The sequence below is a fragment of the Numida meleagris genome, chromosome 2 (assembly GCF_002078875.1).
Source record: "Numida meleagris isolate 19003 breed g44 Domestic line chromosome 2, NumMel1.0, whole genome shotgun sequence".
Taxonomy (NCBI): domain Eukaryota; kingdom Metazoa; phylum Chordata; class Aves; order Galliformes; family Numididae; genus Numida; species Numida meleagris.
Window position 1 is genome coordinate 39,528,210 of NC_034410.1, and position 27,668 is coordinate 39,555,877.

General features: G+C 39.5%; 1 protein-coding gene across 10 annotated transcripts in view; it reads left to right on the forward strand.

Moving 5' to 3' along the window:
• The window catches only part of RBMS3 (RNA binding motif single stranded interacting protein 3), a 609,095-nt gene that overhangs the window by 516,289 nt on the left and 65,138 nt on the right, over positions 1-27,668 (forward strand). For 9 of the 10 annotated variants that reach the window (XM_021386133.1, XM_021386132.1, XM_021386134.1 and 6 more), the window contains 3 exons: positions 11,716-11,762; positions 19,257-19,353; positions 22,412-22,462. In XM_021386133.1, coding sequence (XP_021241808.1) covers positions 11,716-11,762; positions 19,257-19,353; positions 22,412-22,462 — 195 coding nt within the window. Of the gene's footprint in view, positions 1-11,715; positions 11,763-19,256; positions 19,354-22,411; positions 22,463-24,905; positions 26,651-27,668 lie in introns of those variants that run through there. The other variant, XM_021386140.1, reaches the window with a different exon arrangement.

Below are 27,668 nucleotides of genomic sequence, written 5' to 3' on the forward strand. Positions count from 1 at the left end.
TCCCTTCCCTTCCCTTCCCTTCCCTTCCCTTCCCTTCCCTTCCCTTTCCTTCTTCTCTCTTCTCCTCTCTTCTCCTCTTTGTGGGATATTTTTCTTTACTTCAATTTTACTATGCAAATAAATAAGAAAATTATTTAGTATTTCTAAGATAGGTGTTTCAAGAGGATTTCTGCTTTATTGTAACTACTTCCTTTTGCTAGCTGCTATTTTTTGGATCATTAGCTTATGACTATAAATGCTAGTGCAATTGGTGAGCTCTTAAAAGGAATGTAAGGTCCTCTTTAAAGCATAGAAATGTCTCCCTCCAGAAAGGTGCTCTGTTTCAACAAAAACGCTCCAAAATATTTTTAGCCTTTTGGGCTTAAAATCCCAAAAGACAGCCACATTTGCTACAGGAGATTGCAGAAGCCTCCAAAGGTTTGTTGCAGTATCTTGTGTGGGAGGAACAAGTACTCAGGAATTACTTCAAGTAGTAGACTCAGGCAATTGTGTGCAGGCCTCTAAAAACAAAGGCATATATATATGCCCCCTATATATAGGGGGCAATAACAATCCATGAATAAGGTCAACAATCCGTGTTTTAAGGACCTCTAAATCCTTGTTTAAATAGTAAATGCCATTACAGCTATTATCTCCACTGTTCTATACTTCCTTCAGTTCAAATCCATTAAGAAAAGAATTTAAAGTCAAAGCCAACAAGCCACCTTTATGCCTATAGCCTCAGGGCATTAGCCTCTTACATTGTATGTAGTTCATTTGATGCTAATGGAGTGGCTCATACTAAGAACAATATCCCTGTTACCTAGAGGCATAATGTGGCTAATGTGTTAATGACATCAACATTCAAACACTATTTTTTAGTGATGGGAGACATAATTTCATCTTGTTTGCAGTCAACTATCAAACTACACAGCTGTTGTCATGGTGTAATCTACAAATGTGCAAAGCTAGTCAAGATGCAAATTCACAGTATTTCAGGCTAGGAATCTGCTCTGTAGAAATTGGCTTTCTCAGATTTACTAACCTCTGGTTAATACCTTGCTGCACATTGGACATTTACTACTCAAAGCATCGAAGATGATAATGCATGCTGCTGGATTTCCTCCAGATGATCATATAATTTTCTTATTCTCTATATGAAATCCTTTTCTGGAATTAATCTTCTATTTTATGAGCATTAGTGATCTTACTCTAAGCAAGATGTACCATTAAGTTGTTCAGTGTGTAGTGGTGCTCAGGTACTTTCCTACAATTATTCCTGTCAACTTTAATTTCTCTAAAAAAGAACAGGTAGTGAGTAGTGAGAATTTATTGATATATGACAAGTGTCATAGTTCTGATTACAAATGAAATCTGAAAATATTCCCTGCACCTTTGTTCTTTCTTGGTTTCTTCCCCAGAGAAAAAAATAATGAAATACCATCAAACTGATCACTGCCTCAGTATTTCCACCCAGGCCAAATCCCATGATATCTAGACCAAGATGTATTTGGCTATGGTTCAGATAAGCATTTGCATTCTTAAGTACTTACGTGAAGGGCATTTCTAAAACTTCCGAGGTTTGACCAGTATTAATACTGAATTCATGTGAGGATTATTGCTCAGAAGGGCAGGCTCCGGGGAAATGACACTAACAGTTTTGTCACTCAAATTATGCCAAGTAGAGACAGACAGCTGTGCAAAGTACGTTGTCAAAGGGGGGAAAAGGCAGAAGATTTAGTGGGGAAAAACAGATTGCTGCAGTGGTACCTCTGGCTATGCTATTCTCAGAGGTTTTGCTCTCTTGTATGGAGATCTTCTGTAGAATATAAAAAGAGAAATATACTTTTTTTTTTTTTGTAAAATTTTCAGGCTGTACTGCAGAATATAATAGAAAATCTTATTCCTACCATACATTTTTATAGATTGTTTCATAACTGTATAGAAATGCTTTAATTGGCAGTTAAATTCTATCAGCCTGCTCCACTTGCACAACACACCCACTGAAATCCCAGCAACAATACAATTTGACTTGAAATGTTCACTTCATTGTAAAAATGTCCTTTAGTGGGGGCAGGGTAGAGAGAAACAAATTTCTTATCCCATGTATGATTTGTGCAAGTGTTAGAAAGGCATGATCTGGTGATCTGGGTGCCTGAAGGCTGCACATCACAGCATAAAGCCTATAGCCCCAGCGCTCTGAAAAAGCAGGGAGGAATGTGGTCAAAAAAGAACTGAAAGTTGTTAGCTATCGCCTAATTTTACATTGGCATTTGAGTGCAGATAGATCTCTACCTTTCAAAGTCAAGTCTTTAAAAATATACTGAATTTCTCTAGGGCTTTCCAAGTTTTTTTTTTTTTTTTTTTTTTTTTTTTTTTTTTTTTTTTTTTTTTGTTAGTTCTTTGTTACTTGGGGTTTCTAACCAAAAGCCAGTTGTAATAAGTGAAGAATACTTGACCTTGAAGAACGCTTTTAGTCCTTACTCTTCCTCTCTTGGTTGAAGCCTCAGGAAACATTCAGCGGATTGCGTGAGATATTTGACTGAGAATTTGTGCTGGCTGACCAATTCCAGACTATGTATCCAAGTTTAGATTACTTATGACTTTTTAGAAGGCTGTCAAACTATGCATCTAATATATAGGTGCAATAAATATACAATGCCTGTACAGGTTGGAAATATTTGCAGTGAAATTCTAAACTAATAACTAACTCCATTTCTGTCCAGTGTTTAAATTCTTTGATTTCAGGACAGGCTTTTCTGAGTCACACTAGTTTAGTTCAGCACTCTGTTTTGAAATTGTCCCTGACAAGATCATGTTGAGGAAATGGTGATGGAAAGTAATCATATTCAAATCTGTCTGTAAAATATTTGATCTAATTTGCCTCTAAATTGTAATTGACATGTCTGGAGGTGTATGATATTTCTACAGAAAAGTTCATTAGGTCAAAATGCATTGGGGGAATCATCAGGAGTAGTTCCAAATTGGGATCAGATTGGTTTAAGAACTGCAACTTAAATTTTACAGCTTAATCTTTTATTGCAGATTTTTTGAAACTTAGATTATTCTGAAATAAAATCTTCTGATATGTGAGTTCAAGTTACTGAAATGTATCTGGTACAAAGGGAGAAATCTCACATAATTTGATAATAAATGAAATGCTTTGAATCAGTCCAAGGTCAACTAATTAATTGTAGGTTCTTCTAGAAAGAACAATTCTAGAAATGATAGCCTTTTTGTATCTAGTCAACCCAAAGAGATTTAGTTTTTTACAATCTCAATTTTTATGAAACATTTTGGCACTTTAATTGCAATCTTCTTTAAAATTCAGACCATTTACATATTTTTGTCATCTTGCCAGGGGAATATCATCATCAAAGTCTTGGTGCATATATTACAAGAATGACATGCACCACTGAATGTGACCCCTTTGTCATTGAATTTGGTCTGATGTCTACAAGGATATTTATTAATTTGCAAAAAATCATTCCTGTATTTATTGTTTTTTTCTTCTGTGATCTAGACTCCATTTTTGTTTCTCTCTAGCTAAGAGATTAACCTCCATTTCTTTCCCTCCCCCCTTGTCCTCCCTTCCTCTTTTCATTTTTTTTCATTCAATATCACCTGGTGACATTTCTAAAAAATTAAGTGTTTTTACTTGTTTCTTTAAAAAAATAAGAAGACACAGTGGTTTGGGAACTGTGTTTGTTAACAGCTTCTCTTTTTCTCTGCTTCTTATTACAATTTTGTCTAATACAAACAGTAACTTAGAGAGAAAAACATACAATAGGTTTTTTTAGAGATAACTCAGACATAGATTTTTTTTATGCTTCTAAGGAAATAGGCAGTACTTAGATGCCATAATCCACAGTGTCTAGGACTAGTCTATTTTGTGTCCAGACAAATTAGTTATTCTTTCAGTGGGGAAAAATTTGCAGGCCTGAAAAGAAATTTGCAAACTTCAGCAATCCTCATTTAATTTATTAGATCAATTGAAGTGGGAACAAAGTGGCTTAACAGCAAGAGCAGAAGCTATGTAGATCAGACTTCCAGTCCAGTTCTGCAGTACAAAATGTTTGTAGATATTCATTTGGGTTTCTGAACTTTTGATTGTGTCTAGCAACTGAACCGCCGACCTTCTGGGATTCATGAATCACTTGCCCATTTTGACCTCAGTATAATGTATTTTTTCCTCTCCAACTACTTTCTTCTCCGAAGCTGAAGCTGTTTAAGGAACACATGCATGTAAAAACAAGCATTTCCCAACACACAGCACTGGGAAATGATCCATTTTCTTCATATTCACCTATATACTTAAAAAATATCACATTTACACTTTTAGATTTCTCATTCTCTAAAAAGAAATGGTGTTTTTTATTCAGAATTAAATTCAGAAATCTTTCTAATAATGTGGAATATTTCTGACAGATCTGTTCTAAATAATCAAAGGAAGGAACTCTGCCAAGTTAACTTCCTTGTTGACTGAGCTTATTTATTAAATCAGTATTTTAAACAAATGTCATTTGTCTTGTTGGTTCTTTCCCTCTCCTCTCTCTTACATCTTCAAAGTGTTTTAGTTGGAGTATCTGCTGTCAGGGCACAAGAGATCCTTGTGCTGTGATGCCTGGCAGATATTAGCGGTGGTAACAAAACAAGAACAGGAAATTCAGTGTTGAAAATTCAATTGATTCCGCTGTAGTACCCAAGAGCAAATCCATTGCCCTGGGACAGCAGCTTGCAGTCTTCTGGCATGATAGGATGAGGGGCAGAGTCAGAGGAGATGGGGCAGAGAGGATTGTCCTCTGCTCTAACTTCCACCTCACCTCACCAGAGAAATCCCTTGAGTCCTAGGGTACAATAATGCTTTTCCAAATCTTCCCTTAAGGAGGAGAAACCCAGGGAGCCTACTGCTTGGAAAACCCACATCAGTGTATTTTGCCCCTTTTAAATTTGTTGGCCTCTTTTTTGTTCAGTGGTGTCAATAATTAGAAAACTGCAGTAACAGAATAGCAAAATTTTTCATTCCTCTGCCCTACGTTTGAACACTTCAATAAAAATAAGCAATAAGTAAACACGCATGATTTAAATAATCTTTTAAAATAATAATTTTAATCGATATGGTTTTCTGCCGCCTATGATATTCTGAACATAGTTGAGTAAATGTTCCTTATTAATATGTGCAGAACTGGTAGTAGATATTCCTTTTAGTTTATGCTTTAAGGAATTGAGTATTGAAATGTTGGGATGAAGAATTTTCATTCAGGAGGTGAATATGTGTCTGTTAGCTGGCATAAAAATTCTGTGGCTCAGTCATTCCTTAACAGAAGATTCATCTGACAAATAGATTCCTGAAGCAACACTTCATCATTACTGCCACACTCAGGTGGCGGAAGTGTTGCTATCAGAAGCAGGAGTAAGACCCTGTTCTTCCACTGAAACACAAGCAAAACAGTGGATGAAAAGACCTGGAAGAAAATACACTTCAACATGAATGAAGACTGCTACAAGGGCATCAGCCAACACCTCAATATAGTTAATGCTTTATCGAGCACTGTGACAGCTATATTCACTTCTGTGTTTTTGAGAGAATAAGCTGGACCTCTGTAGCATGGAACTCTGAGGCCAACCATAATATTCTATATTTGGTATTTTGGAATTCCTGTTTGTGTGTTATGGAATAAAGTGGAGACAATTTTCCAGTAAGTTATTATTGCTCATCAGTTTTATTAGTTATATATGAGGATGCTTCAGACCATAAATCTTTCACTGGTCCAGGCTAACTGTTGCCTCTTCTGGGCTTCTTGCCAGCATAATTTTTTAGGGAGAAATTATGCAACATGATAAGAAAGAAGTAAATACTCCTCTGTTAGCAGGTCTTTGAAATAGCAGCTGTTTAAGGCTATTTAGCAATGGCAGATATTAGCAGCATTACTCGGGAATCTGTAAGTGGTGTACCATATGCATGTGTTACCACATACTGTCCTGTATTTGTCTAACACAAAACTCTTACTGTCAAACATGTTAATCATATTTATAGTGGTAACTGCAAAGTATTTGGACAGATTCTGGTAACCCATCACCATATAGTATGGATATGGAGTTTGGGTGAGGAGATGAGAGTCTAGCCTTTAATATGTTGGATTCACCAAGCCCACAACAGTCACCGTGTCCCTTGTTCCAAATACCAGTAGTATGTAAGAATGTGATGCTAGTATGGGGAGAACAGAGCATATGCAGTTTGCATCCACATGCAAATGCGGAGCATGATGGTGTTGGAAGGCAAGCTGAGGGTCTGCCTCATTAAGATGTGCTCTAATGTTCACGAGAAATGTAGCTGCAAGTAGTGTGAATTGGTTTACCAGGCTCACGTGCACACTGATTCTTGTTGGGGCTCCAGTGAAAGAAATGCTTCAATTTATCCTTTCTACATCTTCATATTTATGTCCATCAAAGAAATTAGAAACAGTTGTCCATGTTTCCCTTGCCTCCCAGCTCTCTCTTCCTCGCTGTGGCTTTGTCCCTAGTTCGCACTGATCCAAACTGTGGGATGGATATAGTGAGCTCTGATCCAGGCCATCCTGAGGACCTTTAAGTCTAGAAACTCCCTTAATTGGAAAGCTTGGATCCTTCTTTTCTGATGGGTTTAAAATTTGCTTTCTTTTTTTCATCAGTTCTGAGTAGATGAAATGTTAAAATGTCAACACCTTGATTTATAAAGAACCTCTTAGGTTATTTTTATTTTTTTTTTAATACTGTTAAACTCATTGATAGGGCTTTAAACTAGGTATGAAGGGGGGTGGGGATGAAACCAGGGTCACTAGTAAGAAACCTGTATGTAATGAGCCAGTGCTTGTGGGAGGGGCTTGTGCTAGTGGGGGAAGCAGTGGGGGAAAACTTCAGATTTCTTCTAGAAGTTTGAGGGAGGGCCCCTCTAGAAAGGTAGTGTGGCAGAAAGCCCAGATGAAGTGCCTTTACACTAATGCACACAGCATGGGAAATAAGCAGGAGGAACTGGAAATTGTGAAGTGCTTTGAAAATTATGATCTGGTTGCTATCATGGAAATGTGGTGGGATAATCCCACGATTGGAACACTCTGATTGAGGGCTATAGGCTCTTCAGAAGGGATAGACAGGGCAGGAAGGAAGGGGGAGTTGCCCTCTATGTTAGGAAGTGGATAGATTGTGAAGAGCAGTGTCTGAGTAACAGCCATGATCAGCTTGAGAGCTTATGGGTTAAAATCAGGGATCAGTCCAGTAAAGGAGATCTAGTTGTTGGGGTCTGTTACAGGCTACCTGATCAGGGGGAGCCTGTTGACGAGGCCTTCTTGCTCCAGCTGCAGGAGGTGTCGTGTTTGTGGGCTCTTGTCCTGATGGGGGATTTCAACCACCCAGATGTCTGCTGGGATAGTGGCACAGTGGGTGGCAGACGATCCAGGAGATTCCTGGAGTCTGTTGAGGATAACTTCCTGGTCCAGGTATTAGACAGACCAACACGAGGTGAAGCCTTACACTGGACCTGGTGCTCACCATTGTGGAGGAGAGCATTAGAGGGGTTAAGATTGGAGGCAGCCTGGGCTGTAGTGATCATGCCCTCGTGGAGTTTGCAATCTGGAGGAATGCAGGCCTGGCAAAAAAGCAGAGACAGGACCCTGAAATTCAGGAGAGTGAAATTCCAGCTGCTCAAGGAACTGCCGGGTGGGATCCCCTGGGAAACTGTCCTTAAGGGCATAGGAACAGAGCAGAGCTGGCAGCTCTTTAAGGACACCCTCCTGAGAGCTCAAGAGCTCTCCATTCCCCAGCAAAAGAAATCGAGCAGAGAAGGCAGGTGGCATGGCTGAGCAAGGACCCGCAGCTCAAACTGAGGGAAAAGAGAGAAATGTATGTAAAGTGGAAGCAGGGTTGTGTAGCCTGGATGGAATATAGGGCTGTTGTCCGCATGTGTAGAGATAGGATCAGGAAAGCCAAGGCACAGATTGAGCTGAACTTGGCTAGGGATGTGAAAAATAACAGGAAGGGGTTCTACAGGCACATAGGCAGGAGGAGATAGGTCAAGGAGAGTGTTCCCACTCTGATAAATGAGGATGGAGAAGTGTCTTCCTCAGACATGGAAAAAGCTGAGGTGCTCGATAAGTGCTTTGCCTCGGTTTTCACTGGTGGTCAGGCTCCCCATGTCTGCCAGGACCCTGAACCTCGAGGTGTGGGTGAGAGGAGCAGATTCCATCCCACTGTAACAGTGGAACAAGTCTGAGACCTCCTCATGAAACTGAATGTATGGAAGTCCATGGGGCCAGATGATATCTATCCTAGGGTTCTGAGAGAGATGGCTGATGTGGTCACCAAGCCGCTCCCCATCATATTTGAAAAATCATGGCTGTCTGGTGAAGTCCCTGGTGACTGGAGAAAGGGAAACATTACTCCCATTTTTAAGAAAGGGAGGCAGGATGACCTGGAGAACTACAGGCTGATGAGCCTCACCTCTGTGCCTGGGAAGATCATGGAGCAGATCCTCCTAGAAGATATGTCAAGGCACATACATGACAAGGAGGTGATGTGAGACAGCCAGCGTGGCTTCACCAAGGGCAGATCTTGCCTGACCAATCTGGTGGCCTTCTATGATGGAGTGACCAGCATCGGTGGATGGGAGAAGGGCAATGGATGTCATCTACCTGGACTTCTGCAAAGCCTTTGACAGGGTCCCTCACCACATCCTTCTCTCCAAATTGGAGAGGTATGGATTTGAGGGATGAACTGTTTGGTGGATTAAGAATTGGTTGTGATTAATGGTTCTATGTCAGGGTGGAGGCCTGTCATGAGTGGTGTCCCCCAAGGCTCAGTCTTGGGACCGGTGCTTTTCAATGTCTTTATCAGTGACATAGATGATGGCATCGAGTGCACCCTCAGCAAGTTTGCAGATGACACCAAGCTGAGCGGTGCAGTCGATACACTGAAAGGAAGGGAAGCCATCCAGAGGGACCTGGGCAGGCTGGAGAAGTGGGCCCACGAGAACCTAATGAGGTTTAACAAGGCCAAATGCAGGGTGCTGCACTTGGGCTGGGGCAATCGCAGGTGTTTATAAAAACTGAGGGAAGAAGTACTTGAGAGCAGCCCTGCGGAGAGGGACTTGGGGGTCCTGATGGACGAGAAGCTGGATATGAGCCAGCAGTGTGCGCTGGCAGCCTGGAAGGCCAACTGTGTTCTGGGCTGCATTAAAAGAGGAGTGGGCAGCAGGGAGGGGGAGGTGGTGGTCCCCCTCTACTCGGCTCTTGTGAGGCCTCATCTGGAGTACTGTGTCCAGGCCTGGGGCCCCCAGCACAAGAAAGATGTGTAGCTCTTGGAATGAGTTCAGAGGAGGGCAACTAAGATGATCAGAGGGCTGGAGCACTTCTCCTATGAGGAAAGGTTGAGGGAACTGGGCTTGTTTAGTTTGGAGAAGAGAAGGCTCCGGGGAGACCTCATTGTGGCCTTCCAGTACTTGGAGGGAGCATATAAACAGGAGGAGGAACGATTGTTCACAAGGGTGGATAGCAATAGGACGAGGGTAAATGGTCTTAAACTGAGACAGGGGAGATGTAGGTTAGATATTAGGAGGAAGTTTTTCACACAGAGAGTGGTGATGCACTGGAACAGGTTTCCCAGAGAGGTTGTGGATGCCCCGTCCCTGGAGGTATTCAAGGCCAGGCTGGATGTGGCTCTGGGCAGCCTGGTCTAGTGGTTGGCGACCCTGCACTCAGCAGGGGGGTTGAAACTCAATGATCTTTGAGGTCCTCTTCAACCCAGGCCATTCTGTGATTCTATGATTCTATGATAATTTTTCCGTTGGGCTTTTGTATACTATTAAGTTGTCTTTACCAGCACCAGGATAGAAAAAGAGAGCAGTAATAAATTTTGAAAAGAGAAAAGAAAGTGAGTATTTTTTTCCAGAAAATATATTGCAGGAAAAAAAATCGTTTATGATTTTAAAGTTTTATTGGCTGTCCTTTGAGATGAACTGTATACTTTTCTGTTCCCAAATAATACAATATAATGAGAATGTTTAAGACATAAGAAAAAAAAGCAATTTAATTAGATAACAGTTGATGATTTTCTAAGCTATTTTATTTTTTGGTCAAAATTAATAATGGTTGTGCTCACCCAAAATTTGATCATTTGACATTTTAAGCCTGCAGAAACAACCATTTTTATTTTTCTTTGTATGAACTGAATTCATTTATAAAAACCTAATGTCTTAGCCATTAGTCTTCTAAATCTTTTGCATGGAAGCTAGTACATATTTTATTAAAACAATGGCATTTTCAGTAAGTAAAGCATTTGCCCTAGCATCTGCTTAAAAGCATAATGAGAAAAATACATACATTTCATAATGACACAAGCGTTTTTTGGGGTTATTTTTGCTATGTCAGGTACAGTAATGCCTGTGCTTTCAGATCAGAAATGATTTTTGGCCTCTGGAAACTCAGGCAATCTTCTCGTAGACTGGTGAGCAGCTGCCGGGCTAACATGGCTATTCCATGAGTGCTGCCAGCCCGCTGCCTGCCCCTCACCAATCCTCTTGCCCTTGCAGCTCAGTTGTCTGCATGGGAGCCAGCCAAGTGCAGACACTTCCCTGACCTGACCGAGCAACCATCTGGAAGGGGGCAGATGCTGTTATCCAAAAGTACTTTGGTAGATGGCTCCAGGGGTGTTAGAAGCTCCCACCAGGAGTGCAGGCCCTGCCACGCAGTTAGTGAAGCACCTGTCCTTGAAGTGAATGCTTCTGTCTCTTGTCTCAGGCAGTGCATGGTCTGCATGACAAGTGGAGAGGAATAGAGTGCCTCAGGGTGAGAGGGTGCCCTGGCCATTTTTAAGCTGTTTCTTAACAGAAATGGAGCACCTTGAGGAGTAGAGGCCCCCTCCTCTCTCTTCCCACCCAGCTCCAATTGCCATCTTTGAGCCTGAGATGGGTTGGGAAATTAGGGCTCCAGCTCTGCTCAGTCCCCATGTTTCCTGCCATTCCTGTGCGTATGTTTGCTAATGGTGGTGATGGTGACAGTGGTTAACTGGATGCTGTTTTGACATCTCCAGATCTTTTTGCACAGGTCACTACCTGCTTGGTGGTGAATGGCAGTTGAAAGGCCCTGTGTAGGCCATAAACAAATTATTTGCCTGTCTAGACCACTAAAGTACTTTAAAAGCCCTGTGTAAAAGCTCAGGCACTTTCTTGTTTTGGTTGGTCTTTTGTGCTTCACAGCCCACTCGTTGTCTCTTGTCTCATGGTGATGAATCAGTTGTAAGCAGGACTGATCACCCAGGGAAATGGCAGAGGCCTCGAGCCAGGCAAGGTATGGCCTTGGTAGCAATAATGAGATTCCTGCCTGAGAAGTTCTTGTGAAGTTGGCTTTAGGGTATTTACAAACTACCTGTCAGACCTGGAAGAACAAGATTTGGCACTGTCATGTTATACTGTAAATGCATTGATCCCAGTGGAGACATTGACTGATACTGGGGCAACAAAAATACAATTTGGCCTAAACATTATGGGCAGGTGTCACCAAGCAGATCTGTTTCTCAGGGACCTGTCAGGCTAAGGAGGAAGCCAAAGTGTCCGTGCTTCTTTGGACCATCTGAGCTTCCCTGGAAAATTTTTATTTTGAAGTTGCATTCAGTTTTTATTCGCATTGGCACAGAGTATGTTTAATATCTTTTTTTTTTTCCTGCAATAATAGTAAAAATCTGTTTTTCTTCCCTAACTATGTGCAGGCTGGCATGGCTTTGACTTATGATCCAACAGCTGCTATACAGAACGGGTAAGAAATGCATGTTTTCTTATGCCTTTTTAAAAATTATTTTGAATACCATATTTTGTTTTCTCTTTTTGTGGTGAAACTCATTCAGAAGCAAATTTACTCAGTCATATTTTGTCTGAAGTATGTGATGCTATACTGTCAAGTTCTTCTTTTAGTTTCCCTTTTGTTTTTATGCCCTTTTGTTTGTAATATCCATTTGAATGGGAAGTTGTTTTTCCTAATAGTTTCCATCTCTATTTGGCAAATGCTAGTGGTTGTTTTTTTAATCTCTCTCTGTCATGAAATGAAAACCAGTAAAGTTTCCCTTTACTGACTTTGCTTTTGTTAAAATGATCATTGAAGATTCCAGCATATTTTGGATATTAGAGCTGTTACTTAATCTGGGTCCTCTCTGCTGCCTGGATGGCTTCCATGGCATTGTCTGCACAGAAATGCCAAACAGTGCAAAAGCCTTATATTTGTGTGCAAGCAGATGGGATTCGGGAGTAGAATGCAAAACAACATTCTTTTTCATTCCCAACTACGGCCTGCTGAAGAACTGAAACTTTTCTCAAATTTGCAAAGAAGTTACATCAGCATATTATTTATGTGCATGATTACATTTCCAATTATTTCATGAAGTAGAAAAACAGATCCTTGAGATCCAGCTACCCTTTCAGATAGATTAACAGTAGTTTGAAGAGAAGCAGCAGACTCAGCCCTGAACTCTTTGACAGTCACTCTTTGATCAGAGTGATGTTTGATATGATTATTCTATGCATACTCCCATCTGCACTTTCCAGCAGAAGGATTGAATGTATTGATATTGAGCAGAATGGGTTTATTTGTTAAATGCTGTTTAGAGCACTTTTAGTTGAAGCATTTAAAAGACCCTAACAGTGAGAGTAGCTTTAAAAAAATCAACAGTAATAGTTTACATATTTTACTTGCCCTTCACAAGCAGTATCTTGTGAAGAATATCATGCAGTATCTTGTGAAGAATATCATGTTCACTGCTTGTGAACATGATATTCTCATGTTGTGGATGAAGCAGCCAAGACAGAGCAGCTCAGAAAAAATATACTTTTTTTGACACAGCTGTGATTTCATAATCCTCTGGTTTTCCTTCTATGTTCTGACCCCCCTAAACAAGTCTTTCGACTCTATCGTCATACTTTTCAGCTGGTAACATATTGTAGGCTATAAATAAAACCATCACCAGTTCATAATCCACCAGTGTTTCATCCAGACAAATGGCTTTTATTTCAAAGGATTTCTTGTATGTTGGTTGCATTAAATATTTGGAAACTGTAATTTGAATGATCCTTTGAGATTAATATCATTTTACTTGAAGAATATATTTTTTTAATTATGGAACTTATTTTAGATTCATACATGCTCAGATGTTAAAGATGCTTAGGAGGTTTGGTCACTCAGTTGTTTGAACACATTGCCAGTGATCATTTGAAAAAGAAATAGTAACCAATGGAGGGTTTTCGCTCATAGGTTTTTAAACATTCTTTTATTTGTAAAGCTTGAAAAACTGCAGCATTGCATACTGCTGTAAGAGTGACAGTTACTGCTTTGACATGTCTTGTCTTTCTAGAGCATCAAAATATTTTCTATTTCATCAGGACAAAATCTTATTCAAATGTTCTTCTATTGAGATTTTATCTGACCGCATGCACTATCAGGAGGAGAACCTCTTTCTGTATGGGAAACATTGATTTGTCTGCCAAAAGTAACATAGCTGTTATTCTGTCCTCTGGTTGCATCTTTAAAATGCAGTCTCCTGAGGATCACCAGGACTCTTTGTTTATTTAGTTACTTTTTAACTGTCCAGACATCCACTTAACAGTCACTATATATCCTGTAGTTACAATTTTTTACTATTTTTCGTAAGCTCTTTACTTGCAAGTCCATGGGTTTTATTTTAGCTAAGCCTGAGAGGAACTTGGTGCATTGCTTGTAAAATGTGCAAATGCAATTTGTTGCTCTCAACATGGCAGATGGGATCATAACAGGTGTATGGCCATGGTAAAAGAGAATTAATTTAAAGGCTCTTTAAACTATAAACTATGGAGTGAAACAGGTCAACTTAAATATCCAGTGTAGGTATGTTAGGCAAGCACATTGCTCTTCACAATGAGGAAGTTCTGGAACTGAACACAAAGGTGATGCTTGCAACCTGCTTATGTTGATAGCTTGCCCATACTGTGTGGGTAAAATGCTGCATAATGCTCTGCAGTAAAGTGGATAGAGTAGATCAGTTTTGCTTGGAGGAATCTGTAAAACAAAGACAACCTCCATGTAACAGGCCTAATCAGTGTAAGCTGGTTAAGTGGGTGTTGTCCCTGCATGCAGCTCAGGATTGGTTGGTAGGCTGTGATAAACACGAGTCGCTCAGTCCTTCAGTTGCCCACCAGCACCAAGTGGACTAAGGCTAGGGGTGAGAACCATTGAGACATGTGAGCCAAGGTGAAGATTTTGACTATGTATGAGTTACTAATGAAACTCAAGTGAAAGTGACTCCATTTATTAGAATCCTGTATAAGATTGGTAGATGCATTTCATGCATTTTGATGCATGTAAGTTGCTAAGTCCATGCAGGATATATAGTGAATGGCCGTCTGTTAGTGAAATGTGCCACTGCATGTGTCATGAAGTGGTATTTCGAATTTCCAGCTCTTTAAGAGATTTGGATTATACTGGTTTGTTTGGGGGCATAACCAAGCCTCAGGGAAGAATTTGGATTCTTAAATGCTCTCCAGATGAACAGGCGGGTCCTTGTTGCTCTCAGAGTAGTACTATCACTTTTATTATAGTAAAACTGCTTATTTGCCTAGAAAATCTATGGCAGAAATAAAACAAAAGAAAGAGATGGAGGCATTCACTAAAAATAGCAAAGGCTTTTTCCCCACAAAGGAATAGATTTTTTTTTTTTTGAGTCTATTGAGTTGTAAGGCATGACTCCCTATTTCATTATATTGTTTTTATGCCCATGTAACTCTGTTTAAGCATCCAGTGGAGTTGTTTCAGCATAAAACTGGTGTAATGGAGTGGAGAATCCAGCCCAACGTATACCATAACATTGCAGTATGTGTTACTGAAGATGTGGTAGTCATACACTTCAGTAGATAAGCTCTTTACCCCTGCCAATTCCTCCATGTCTTTTTTTCTTTTATAATCAGCCTTTTCTGAATTGCATTTACAAAAGAAGTCAGGCCGTATTTTGGGGAGCAGAGTGCCTGTTCTGTATGCTACTGATTTTCCAATTTGTGATATTAATATTGTTTTAGTGGTTTAATGCACTCATACACAGAATAAAGTAGAGCTCTTGTACTTGCACTGTAAAGATGTTCATTTAAAATGTTGCTGAGGCTTGAGTTCTCCTGGCTATTTGACTAAGATCGCAATGTACTGTATCAGTTTAATATCTGATATCTGGGGGACTATACTGTGCATTTGCAGGCCAATGGGCTCAATATTCAGATAGGTCTTTTTCATCTCAAACATCTGACTCTGTGGCTTATTGCAACAGAAAATTGCTGCTCTGATAACGCTTGGTAATACTCTTACATTATGTGAGCCCCAGGATACTATTTATGAATGTAACTTTTTCAGTACTGCCTGCAGGCACGAGGCATGAGCAAATGGTGTTTATTGCAGTGCAAATAGGGTCTTGCTCTTGTACAGATTCTGTGTGGAAGCTTGCACATTCTCCCATAGGATGGGAACCATATGGATTTTTTTTTTTCAATTTTTTGGCAGGGAAATAGCGACCAGACGCTCCAGATAATGTAGTCCCCAAATGCAGAGGGAGGTTTGATGTAGGAGTGGAATGTGTACTTTTTCTGTTAAGCAGCAGACAGTGTTCGTAAAGGCTTGCCTATGTGTGCTGATGATGTACTAGGGAATGTGGTTCTTTTAACATCTCATAAAAATATTTTCTTTTGAGTCCTCTATAAACCCTTCCTCACGAACATTCAGGAAATCTTTTTGTCTCCTAGTGAACAGTTTTTCTTATTCTTACAGAATCCAGGCATGCTTAAAAGGACTGTTTTGAATGCAAGGACAGTGTCTGTTTTGCTTCTTCCCTCCTACCTGCCTCTCTGTGCTTCTGCTTCTAGCAGTACAATTGCAAACAAGGAGCAGGGATGCTGGCTCACACCTGCAAAAGAAAAAACAAGACCTGCATGGGCCAGTGTAAGGATGCAAGCTGCAATTGTACAAAATGCAGCTGAACCTTCTGGAGAATTCTCCTTGGAGCTCCCACATCAGCTACCACAAGGCTTACAGCTCTCAAAATACAGTACCAGATACAGATACTATACATTTCAGTGCAAGCAGACATGGGACCATAATTGAACTGTGTATCTAAAATGGGTCACAGCTAGTATAATTCATCTCTCTTTTCACTCCTCTTTCTAATGTGTATGTTTCAATGATGGAGAATCCTACATCCCTTTGGACTTCCTTACAGCATCCTTCTTCCACCTCATGTCACTTCTCCCTGGGCTTGAAGGAATGTCGATGCATCCAAAGGCCTAGAAGTATAAAAATCGAATATGGTAAGGTCAGCAGCTGTGGATCTTCTTGAGGTGCTTGAGGTGTTCATATCAGAGCAGCCCACTCTTGCGTTTTTGATCCTCTTGTGTTTTTTTTTTTTTTGTGGTCCACAGTATGTTACTTGTGCCAACTACATACCAGGACATTAGCCCGTTTGTTTATAAATGTAATACGGGAAGATGCCTTCACATCCCATGGGTGAGAGCGTGGTGAGCCCTTCTTGTGAGCAAGAGCCACTTGGGGATGTGTGTGTAGCTGCAGTGCTGTGGCAGGTTGAGCATCTAGAAGCTGGGGTTGTTCCTCTTGAGCCTATCCTCATCATACCACTGTACTTTACATGTGGCAGAGACAGCTTCAGAATATATTTGTTCAGTTCTTGCTCTGTTGAATTCCCTCAGGCAATATACAAACGCTTTTTTTACAACCCTTCCGGCACCAATAATGCTGTGGCAGGAAGGAAAACCTTTGACTCCAGGTGCAGAGAATTCATAATCACAAAATGTCTGACCTACAGCCTCTCAGTGACTGAGATTGTTAAACTTGATTTATTATTATTTAAGCTGAAATATATGAATTAGATTTTCTCATGTTGTCATTTTCTGTGTCAAATTTCTTTCTCTTCTTTAACACTCTGGTGCATGCATTTCCACAATATAACTGAGTGTCCTGATAGTATGTTGTATTTGATGCCTATTTGAAAGCATTCCAAAGTGCGTCAGATAAATGGTATTGGCAAGGGTACTGGAAGGGTTGTATTTTTCACATTACCAGAGTGTATATTCGCGAAACTTACGTAGTATTCAGATAACTGCATCTCTAAGCTGAAAATGAAATGGTTAGCTGTCTGTCAAGTTCTTGGCTTGGCGCACATTTTCTATAAATTTGATAGTATTTACTTGGATCTATTGGAGAGTTTATTCCAAAGAGCCAGTGTTACTTCCAAATGGAAAAATTTTGTCCTGTGCACTCTCCTTTGTCCAGGTGATTCATGCACGGTGTGAGCACAGCTTCAGTGCCAGGACAGATAGAATTAGAACTGACAGAAGAAAAATGTGTTGTTTCTCTAAAGAGTTTTGTTTTTATACTGTCCTTTGGTTGAAGAGGTTTGTATGTATTTCTATTACACATTTAACCTGTAGAGTAAGTTCTGTCAGTCTTCTGTGGACCATTTTCATTTGCAGCACAAAGCACTTGTTAGTTCATCCACTTAACAACTACATTGCCAAAGTGAATTCTGATTAACCTTTATCTGGGAAGAAGTTCCCTGTAACAGAACTAAGATAACATACACATCATCCTAAAGCCATAGATAAACCTGGCTAGTGCTGTAAAAATCCTTACCCCTCCAGCTCCAAATTTGTACAAGCATAATAGGGTGTGCTTGATACAAGCAGAGAGATATAAATATTTCTAAGTTCTCATAATAGGATATACAGAAAGTTGGGCAACAGCACAGTTTTAAAATAGTCTCTGTGAGAGCATTGTAAGAGCAGATAAATGTTCCTAAAATAGCAATATATTTCTATTAAACAAAAAATCACTTAGACGCCACCTGCTGCTTTTGGCATTTTAAAATCTTGTTTGGAATAGAGAGAACTGATTGCTTCTCTGTCTCCCTCTCCCCTTCTAACTTTGAATGTTTCCACCCAACCTTCAGAGATGGCAGCCTGTATTTCCAAGCCTATTGGTTGGAGAAATTCAGTGATTATTTGAGCCTGCATCCAAAATGAATGCATCCAGTCTGAACAAGAATGATTAGCCCTAAATCTGGGATGCCAGGGTGATCAGAAAGTAGAGCACTTGTTTAAACACCAGTAATGATATTTTTTTGTTGCAGGGCTCTAATGGTAAGCTACTGTTGATTGCCTCAGTGCGGGGAGAAAGAACACAAAAAGGCAGGGAGTGTAATCTACTTCACTATTACAGAGAACATACATGCAAAATCTATTGTTATTTGTAGGGTTGGCATGTGCTATATAAGAACAATATGCATGGGATTTGAATCAGACCAGAGGACATTGCACAGGAGTATGTTTCTCTCTCTTAAGGATTCCAGAATATTAGCATTTTGACAGCTGTAAGACCACAAATGTTCTATTTTTAAGCAGTGTTGTTTGGTGGTGGTTTTTTTTTTTTTTTTTTTTTTATTTACAGTTAAAACTGAAAGAATGACAAACACAAAAATCTTGATGAGTACATGGGTATTAAGTACTTCCACAGTACATCAGTAGTGATGTTTTCTATGTGAGAATATTATCAATAATCATTTACCCACAGGGAAATAGAATGAATATAACATTTATTATCGTCAAGCAAGAGATAGTGAAACTTTTTTTTATAGCATGCAATAGTGGAAATAAAAACAACTAGATCTGGGATTTTCATTGCTGCCTGGGGCATTTAGACTCATAATTTTTGATAAATTTCACCAGAAGGTAAGTTTTTAGCTTTCCATGTAGATGAATATGAAAATTTCAGCCAGAGATGCTGTAACCATCCCTTAATAAAATAAATCAGGCGTATACGTGGAATGTGTTATTCTCAGCACTGAAGCATTAAGATCTGAAAAGAAAACAGTGCTGCGTGTAAAAATGAAATCAGTTATCATTGTCTTCAATATCGCGTAAGAAATTTCCTTTCACTAGATAGCACTCTGGAAAATCAGCTGTCTTTGCATTTCATATAATTACTTCTTGTGTTGTGAAGTTCTATATTTGTGCTAGTTGAAGTGAAAAAAATATGCTTTGAGTAAATATTCCTCCTCCTTTCCATTTTCAAGATCTACTCAGTCAAGCCATCACATCTTCCTTATTGTGGTTTTGGAAATAGATGGACATAATTACCTGTGTAGACTCTTTTTGTCTTTGCCTGGGAGGCAGTGAATTAGTCATTCAGGGGCTAGCAGTCAAAAGGTTCAAAAAACTTGCTTTTGTTCTTTGTTTGCAGATTTTATTCCTCACCGTACAGTATTCCAACAAACCGCATGATTCCACAGACATCAATCACGCCATTCATTGCTGCTTCCCCTGTCTCTACATATCAGGTACGTCAGATTTGTGCTTGTCTACTATGTTTCCCAGTTAATTATGTTTTGGATGTGAATGAAGGCAGAGTGGATACCACAGAAAACTACATGAGCACTTGTGCTCTTGAGTCATGCTTTAAACAAAAGGTTTTCTAGTAGTATTCAGGTGCCATTTGGTGTAGGGTTTTGAGTGTTTCCTGCATTCTTAACACTAGCAGTGAAAGCCACTGTAATTTTTTCTTATTTCAATCAGCTTCTCCAGCAAACAGTATTTTGCTTCATTTCCATTTGACAATAGCAGATGCTTGTCATTCTTATTGAAATGTTTTGTCATTTTAACTCCATTTCATGAGCCAAACTTTTTTAAACGCATTCTTTTTTCATAATTTGTTTTCTGTATCATATTTTGACTTTCTGACCTCAGCTGTATTTGCTCCAGTAACAGCATCCTTTAACAGCATTCCCTGACAATGCAAGATTCTTTAGGATAATTCTCCTCATAACCTTCTTCAGTGTCTGACACATTTTGTCTTTCAGAATTCCTTTTTTCAGCATATCCAACCCAGATCTCCACAGAGAAACTGTTGCCATGTTCTAGCTTTCTGAGATGGAAGTCAAAACTGGATTGATTAGTTTTATTAGCCATTTTCCAGAAACATGTTAAGCTGGTCATTGGCCATACATTTTACCATTTCAGTTAGAATCATAGAATATCCCGAGTTGTAAGGGACAAACAAGGCTCATATAGCCCAACTCCTGACTCTACACAGGACTACCCAAAATTCAAACCTTATGTCTGAGAGGATTGTCAATATGCTCCTTGAACTCCAGCAGCTTGGGGCCATGCCCACTGCCCTGGGCAGCCTGTTCCATGCCCACTGCCGTCTGGTGCAGACCCTGTCCCTAACCCCCACCTGCTCCTACCCTGACACAGCTCCATGCCATTCCCTTGGGTCCTATCACTGTCACCAGAGAGCAGAGCTCAGCACTGCCCCTCTGCTCCCTGTGAGGAGCTGCAGGCTGCCATGAGGGCCACTCCTTGTACGTCTTGCCTTCCACATCCTTCCCCATCTTTGTAGCCCTCCTTTGTATGCATTCTCATAGTTTTATGTCTTATACTGTGGCACCCAAAGCTGCACACAGTGCTTGAGGTGAGGCTGCGCAGCACAGAGGGACAATCCCTTCCCTCACCTGGCTGGCAGCATGGACCTGATGCGCCCCAGGGTGCAGTTGGCCCTTTTGGCTGCCAAGGCACACTGCTGACTTGGATTCAAAACTTTCCATTGACCAGAACCCCCAGGTAACTTTATGCATGGCTGCTCTCCAACCTCTTGCTCCCACAGTGTGTATATATATCTAGGGTTGCCCTGGTTATTGCTGTCCTGTACCGTCAGCACTCTTCCAGTCCTGAGTCCTAGCTAAGAAACTGTTCTTACTGTTGAGATTGATTTGTCGGTTTGGTGTGGGTTTTGGGTTGTTTTTTTTTTTTTTTTTTTTGAGATAATGTTTTATTTTTCTACAAGCAGTGCTGTACACCAACCATGTTTTAAACCTGACCTTCAAAGATAAAGGACTCTTGTAATTTTCTTTGAATTTGGTGTTATTTAATTTTAGGTAGCTATGTAACACCAAACAAAAAGTTGCTTTGGTGAGATGAATTCAGTGAATTTGGATCAGTTCATGGTTTGATGCATATAAATCTAAAAACATTTTGTTCCTGGTTTGGTTTGATTTGGTTTCTAAAACCCAGATAATTCTTACTTGGTAATGTATAGTTGAAGCCTAAAGACATTAGCCTTGGCACAGGGGAAGAACTACAAGGAGGGGAGTGTATTGAACAGCATCAAGCTCATTAGAGCACTAATCTTTTTAGCTACTGAGGATTCACAATAGAAAATTTTGTAGTAGATGTGTATTTGCATGTGTGTGCACTGGTTTTGGTTCTAAAAATGTTACAGTGAACTCGCTTTTCTACAAAAACTCTGCTTTAGCCAACTTAAAAAAAAATGCTGAAGCGCTAAACTACACAATTAATTCTTACTTGCTTCATGAACAAAATCACAAGGCGTCTGGAGAATCAGGACCTTATGGCTTTCTCTTACATACCCTTGTTCACGTTCAGTCTGAGATACCACATGGCCATCTCTGTGAGTGTGGAGATAGCCAGTAACTGCCCACTGATGGCTATAGCACAGATATATTTTTGCATACTTCCTATGTGTTGTGGTGCCCAAACTGACGCAAAAGGAAACAAGAATACACAATTCTTGAGATTGACTCTAAGTTACAGGAACATACAGGCAATTCACGCTTAGCAGAAGAGGTGGTTATGGCTCAGAGATGTCGTTACAAATATGCAAGAACTTTAAAACGCACTTAATTGTTAGTAAAACTGATTTATCTATGGCATCTGTTACATGTCAGTAGTAAGATGAAATAACAAAGAAAGGCTTCATTGAGGCATACTGAGTTCTGGTGAGAATGGATGCCATGCTGCCAAAGGTGGGAGCTGCTTCTAAGGGCAAGGACATCTTAAGTCAACTTTGTCTTGGAAGCTTTCAATCATAGTAAGCTTCAAAAGCTTTGAATTAGTTCTGCAGTTCTTCCTGAAAACAGGATAAATCATTCTAGGATCTCTGAAAATGTTATTTCAAGGTATTTCAAAGTTTATATGGGTACTTCAGAAACAAACTTTGAATATTTTGTCTCTGCTGCACTGTCAGTTGGATGACATGTTCATGATTACATTGATGGATGAAAGCAAACAATACAAATGGAAAAGTAGAACAACATGGAATATTGAACAATGCTTTATGAGATTAAATAATGTGGATCATAGAGGTGGTGCAATATCTCAGACTTCTGACTTTGGTGGAAACGTTATCAAATACAGTTTGAAAGCTTTTTCCTTTGACAGTAACTTTATGACGCATAAATGATTTTTACATTGAGCTACATGCCTTAAGTCTTCTACCGAAATTTGTTCTGTAGTTGCAATGTAAATAATATTTTCAAGTAAATTATTGGAGTTCCTTTTTAAACTTTTCTGTGCTAATAGAAAGTATTTGATATGCAGGTCCAGAGTACTTCATGGATGCCTCATCCACCATATGTTATGCAACCAACAGTAAGTAGATACTAGCTAATATTCTACTGAAAGTGCTTACGCTGTAGCCTTACTCTGCTTGTCAGCTGCAGTAAAGTCCTAGGTCATGTAAGAGCAGCCAGCTGCTCTTTTGGCAAGAGCCCTCTGCTGCAAAGATTCTGCTTCTTTAATAGGAACACTATTTAATTTAGCGAAAAGGAGAGGATGGGTGATATGTTACCTAATTGCATTGATTATAAGAGAATAACTAGATCTAAAGTATAACTTCTGAAGCTTTGCTTCATGGACTGCAAGATAGCCACATTCCTGCGTACTTTGAATTGCCAGGATCAACGCATGTTAGCCCTCCCTTATACACTTATCCATCAAAAAAGTCCTTTGTAGTTGTATATACTTCAAAGAATTCTCAATGCCTTAATAATGCATTTCAAGTACTGAAAAAGGGTGAAGCACAGCTGTCTTACAGAATCTCTGCTAAATCTGAATCTGTTTTATGATTTGACCAGCCAACTCTTTTTATTTCTGAGTAAATTTTTATATTTCATCAGTTTGTAGCTACTATTTATATTTGCATTAAAATTCTAGTACCATTTGTTTGAAACAATGCAGGTGAATTTTTATTTACCTATGTCTTGATGCACTTTGCCTAAATATTAGTGATGCACCAGATGGAAAGAACATACTGAGCAGCACTACCTACAGATTGTTTTAGTTTTGTTTCCTCTGTTTGATCAATTTCTCAGGCATGGATCCACTCTAAAGTGTCATTAATCAACATTCAAATGTGTATTCCACCTGAGTATTGATATATTAATTTATGTGAGGAGGGTAAAACAAAAATGAAGTTCTGTAGTTGAGGCTTGTTTGTTATGTGTACATTAGGATATTCATTATGTTAACTTATGTTCAAATATTTTGACCTCACAATAGCTTAACATCTCCTGTTGTTTTCTGGTTAAAAATCTGGCAAAAATCTGGATACAATTACCCTATATATCTTTTTAGTAGTGCAGGGTTCTCATCCCACTTTTAATTCCCCTTCCATATCTATCTGTTCTTTGGAGACAAATTTTTCAGTTTTGTCTAACTAGGCAATGACTGTAGTGTGTGACTGTCTCCAGGAAGCCCAGTTCCCACCTCTGTGGTGCTGCACCACTCTCCAGGTCCTGGCAGAGGTTTCCATCTCAGTGGAATAAAGCTACTGGTGTGACTCTTGTAGGGAGCCAAACTGTATCAAACAATCAGTTCTCTATTCTAGTATTTGGGTTTACTTGCAGACCAGAAGAAATTTGACAAGTGTGGATATCAGGGGCTATCAGACTTGTGGAAGCCAAAGGATCTCTGATCCTTGTGGAAATACTCCATTTCTAAAAGAAAGAACATAAGCACTTTATCAATTCCAGTCTTTGTATGTGTGTTTGAGTTTTATTTGACCATGTTCAGCAAAGCATTTTTCTGCGCTGCCAGAAGTGGTGAGTATTTGGGTGAGCTGATTGGATGTGTTTACCCCTTGGTAAAGGGCTGTAAAGAGAGAAGTAATTTTTATAGTGAGTAGCATCCTGAATCGGCCAAGTTATATTTGTGTTCATTGCTAACCAGAGAGTTGTGTCAATGAAAGAATGCATACTTTTATGTGGAAAAGCAGAGGGAGAGTGGATAAGAGGTTTAACATTTCAGTGTCATTGCCATTGTGGGTTACCTCTATGTGTTGTTGATAGTAATTCCAGTCTTTTCACTGAAAGATTTTTCCTGTGTGTTTCCCAAGATTTATGTTCTTAAATAAATGGACGTGAGGCCTTTAGTACGGAAGGCAAAAAGGCAGAACTACTATTCCCCAGACTTCATTCAGAGATGAATTCTTTATTAGAAATGTCTGAAAAATTGCCAGAGAATTACTGCACAGCAGACTATCAGAATAGATAGCCTATTTTGAAAGAAAATAAAGAATCTGTGTCCATAGTAAGTTTGCTTTAGTTTCATGCCTAAGTATAGACTCTATTCTAGGCAACTTTGTAGCTTAAGAAAGTATGAAGAAAAGATTATGACAAGGCTGGCAGAATGTAAGACCCAATGAGCTGATGAAACTGGGAACTTTCTAATTCAGTTAGTTTTTTGTTTCTTCTGTAACTTAGTTTGCCATGTTATTATCTAAATTGCTACCACTTTACTTCACAGTATTTTATGAGATGATTGATTGTGGTGCGTGATATCCCATTGGAAACCAGTGCGGATAAATATTACATTCCCCTTGCCCCAGGAAGGAGAACATTTTGTTAAGCCTGTATTATTCTTTCTGAATAAAGATGAACTCTTACAGAAAACACAGTTTGAATTGCTCAAATGCCGACGGTTAATTCTTTGTTTTTATTATAAATATCCACTAAATTATGTTACTGGATGATTAGTTTTTCATTTCAGAAGGAAGCTCCTACTTGATACTTACGTATAATTTAATACCACATAGTGTCCCTCGTGACAGAAAAAGAATCAGGCCCATGCTGTAGAGGAGACAAAGGAGGTTTTCATTCAGCATGCCGTGCACAGACAGGACAGCTTCTCCCGGACTGGCAAGCTTGCTGACAGGAGGAAAGAGCCGTGCTATGCAGCATCACCATCCTGCCTCTGCCAGCCTCTTCTTTGCCTGCCCGTCTCTGCTTCTATATCACCTCTCTGTCCACTGTCATTTAAACACCATGCTCCATTTTCACTGATATCCTTCTGCAGTAGGTTGGCCTAGCAGAGGTGTTGCTCATTTATTTCCCTTTGTATATTGATTTCAGTCACATCTTCTTGATGTATGCATTCTGATTTTTGTTTACTTGGTGAATTCAAAGAACACTATGGTAAATACAAAACACTTTATCTCTGATTCTCTCTATAGCTTTTTAATTATGATTCTAATAGATAGCAACAGCATATGTGTTACCTGGAAAATATGTGCAGATATTGCTTTCCCTTCCCCAACCTTATTTGTCTTACTTTTGTGATCTCATTACAAACAATCAATAACCAAAATGACTTTCTGTGAGGAAAAAAACAGAAATACTGTGAATTTTTTTTCTCTAGTCAAATGGGGCAGCCAAGGGCTCCTCTTGATTTTCCCTGTAACTTTTAACCTTAATATAGTAGGCTGATGCCAAAGAGAGATTGCATTTTAAAAAGATGTTTGTTTGTTTGTTTGTTTTTAGCTTTGAATTTTACTAGCTTTATGTAAAGAGCCGTGGAAAAGTAGTATCAGATGCATTGAGGAAGCACTGCTGTTTCAGAATTACCAGTAATATGCTGAAGTAGAAGGGTCGTAACTCCCAAATCTTTGTGCTCGCACAACCTTCAGAGTTTTGGGAAATAGTATCCTGGATTCCTGTGAACATGATGAAAAACTTACCTTTGGGCTCATGTATGACTCAAACATTTTGAAAATGCATCCTTTGTCAGTGGAGCGTTCACCATTTTACGACCATATTGATTACACTGTGTGCAAGTAAGAATGCCTCACTTTGACCAGTTTTGGTTTTTTTCCATGTGTCATGGTCACTCATACCAGCTCTAATGGAAGACAAGCTCCCAAAGAGTTATGGCCATGTGGAGTTGGACTTGTACTGGCACAATATTTAATCCACTGGTTGCAGTCTAGGCTCTGTTTAGTTAACTATATCTTTTAAAGTACAGTTCAAACTCATCCCTTCTTGAAAAAACTCTTGTATTTCTTTACTGCCTTAGGATAAGGGGAGATGGATAGCAACGAGAGAATCAAAACATAAAAGGGATAAGAGTTGTTCTAGAGATTTATAATATTTGCCATATTAGTGTGTTTTTCCTGCAGTCCCTAAAGGCCATTTGATGGTTTGGGGAAAACTTTGAAAACCATGGTCTAAGCTCAGTTCATGTATAGATAATCTTCATTTTTATTAACATGACATTTGTGTAAAACTTTTTTTTATTCAGACCTTTATTATATATCATATGTGTACTCTTGCCTCTAAAGGCCGGTTTCTTTTAATTACACTAATGCTGTATGCACACACTGGCTTTTATTTTCTAATAAAACTGTGCCCCCACAACAATTAACGTATGTACACAAATAGGTGTTCTTCTCAGTCTTGAGCATTTTCTGCAGAAGGAATATGCCAGTGGCAGCACAAAGGGGGCAAACAGAACAACATATGAAAAACCTACTATTGATAAAGTGCATTTGGGAGAACTGCTCTTCTGCACATTTCTCAAGCCCTTTGAGAAAGGTCACGGTCTTAACAAATGTCCTTATTATTGTCTTTCTTAAACATCAACAAAAAAAAACATTTATTATTTCATAAGCAGCGTGAAACCCGTGTTTTGGTGTGACGCGAGGCTGTGTATCGACTCCAGAATCTTGCCTTTTGATTGTTGTGCATGAATGCAGCATAAAAAGTACAAACTGTCCAACTGAAATATATCAGTTTTCATTTTCTCACTAGCAACTCTGTTATTTTGGACAGTACCCAAAATACCACAGCAGTTTCAGTGTTTTGATTCCTACACTCTCGAACAAAGAAGTTCCTTGTTCTCCCCCCTCGGCGTCCCTTTCCCAAGGCTGCTTTCTTTACCTCGCGTTTGTTGCTCTACCTTTTTAGCAAACAGAGCCAGGAGTCCATCTTGCATTTGGATGTATAAGGGAACAAAGTATGTCCTTTGCAGACAGCTGAGTCCTGCATCCAAGATGAAATGTGAGAGTTCAGCTAGATGGTATGAAAAGTAAACAGGAAATAATCCTTGGAAATTGGAATCTCCAGCTATTCTTTTAACTTTTAGATGTGTGTTTTTAAGAGATCCTTTGAACATGAACTTACTTGAACTTTTAAAGCTAAAGAGTTTAGAGGTTGCAATAACTAACCAAATACCAGTGCCAAAGTTTTGCTGAACAATTTTAATTTCAGTGTTTCCCGAGGCAGAAAATCAAGGACTGCCAATTCTATAACTCCGATAATCAAGACAGTAATTGGCAATGTTCCTTTGGGACAAGCAGCCTCGCATGAGGTCATTTCTGCCTACCTCTTGCCCAGCACTGGCCTTTTTTAGAAGTTGCCTCTTCTACTAATTGGGTAATTTCAACCTCAGCTGGGCACGCTCTGACTGACCCTCTCTAGTGCCAGGTACAGTGGTGTAAGGAGAGTACTGGGCTGGCTGCCTGGAGAGGCTGGAAAAGCAGTGCCCGTCACCCAAGCTCACACCTCTGTAAAAGGAAATAGGT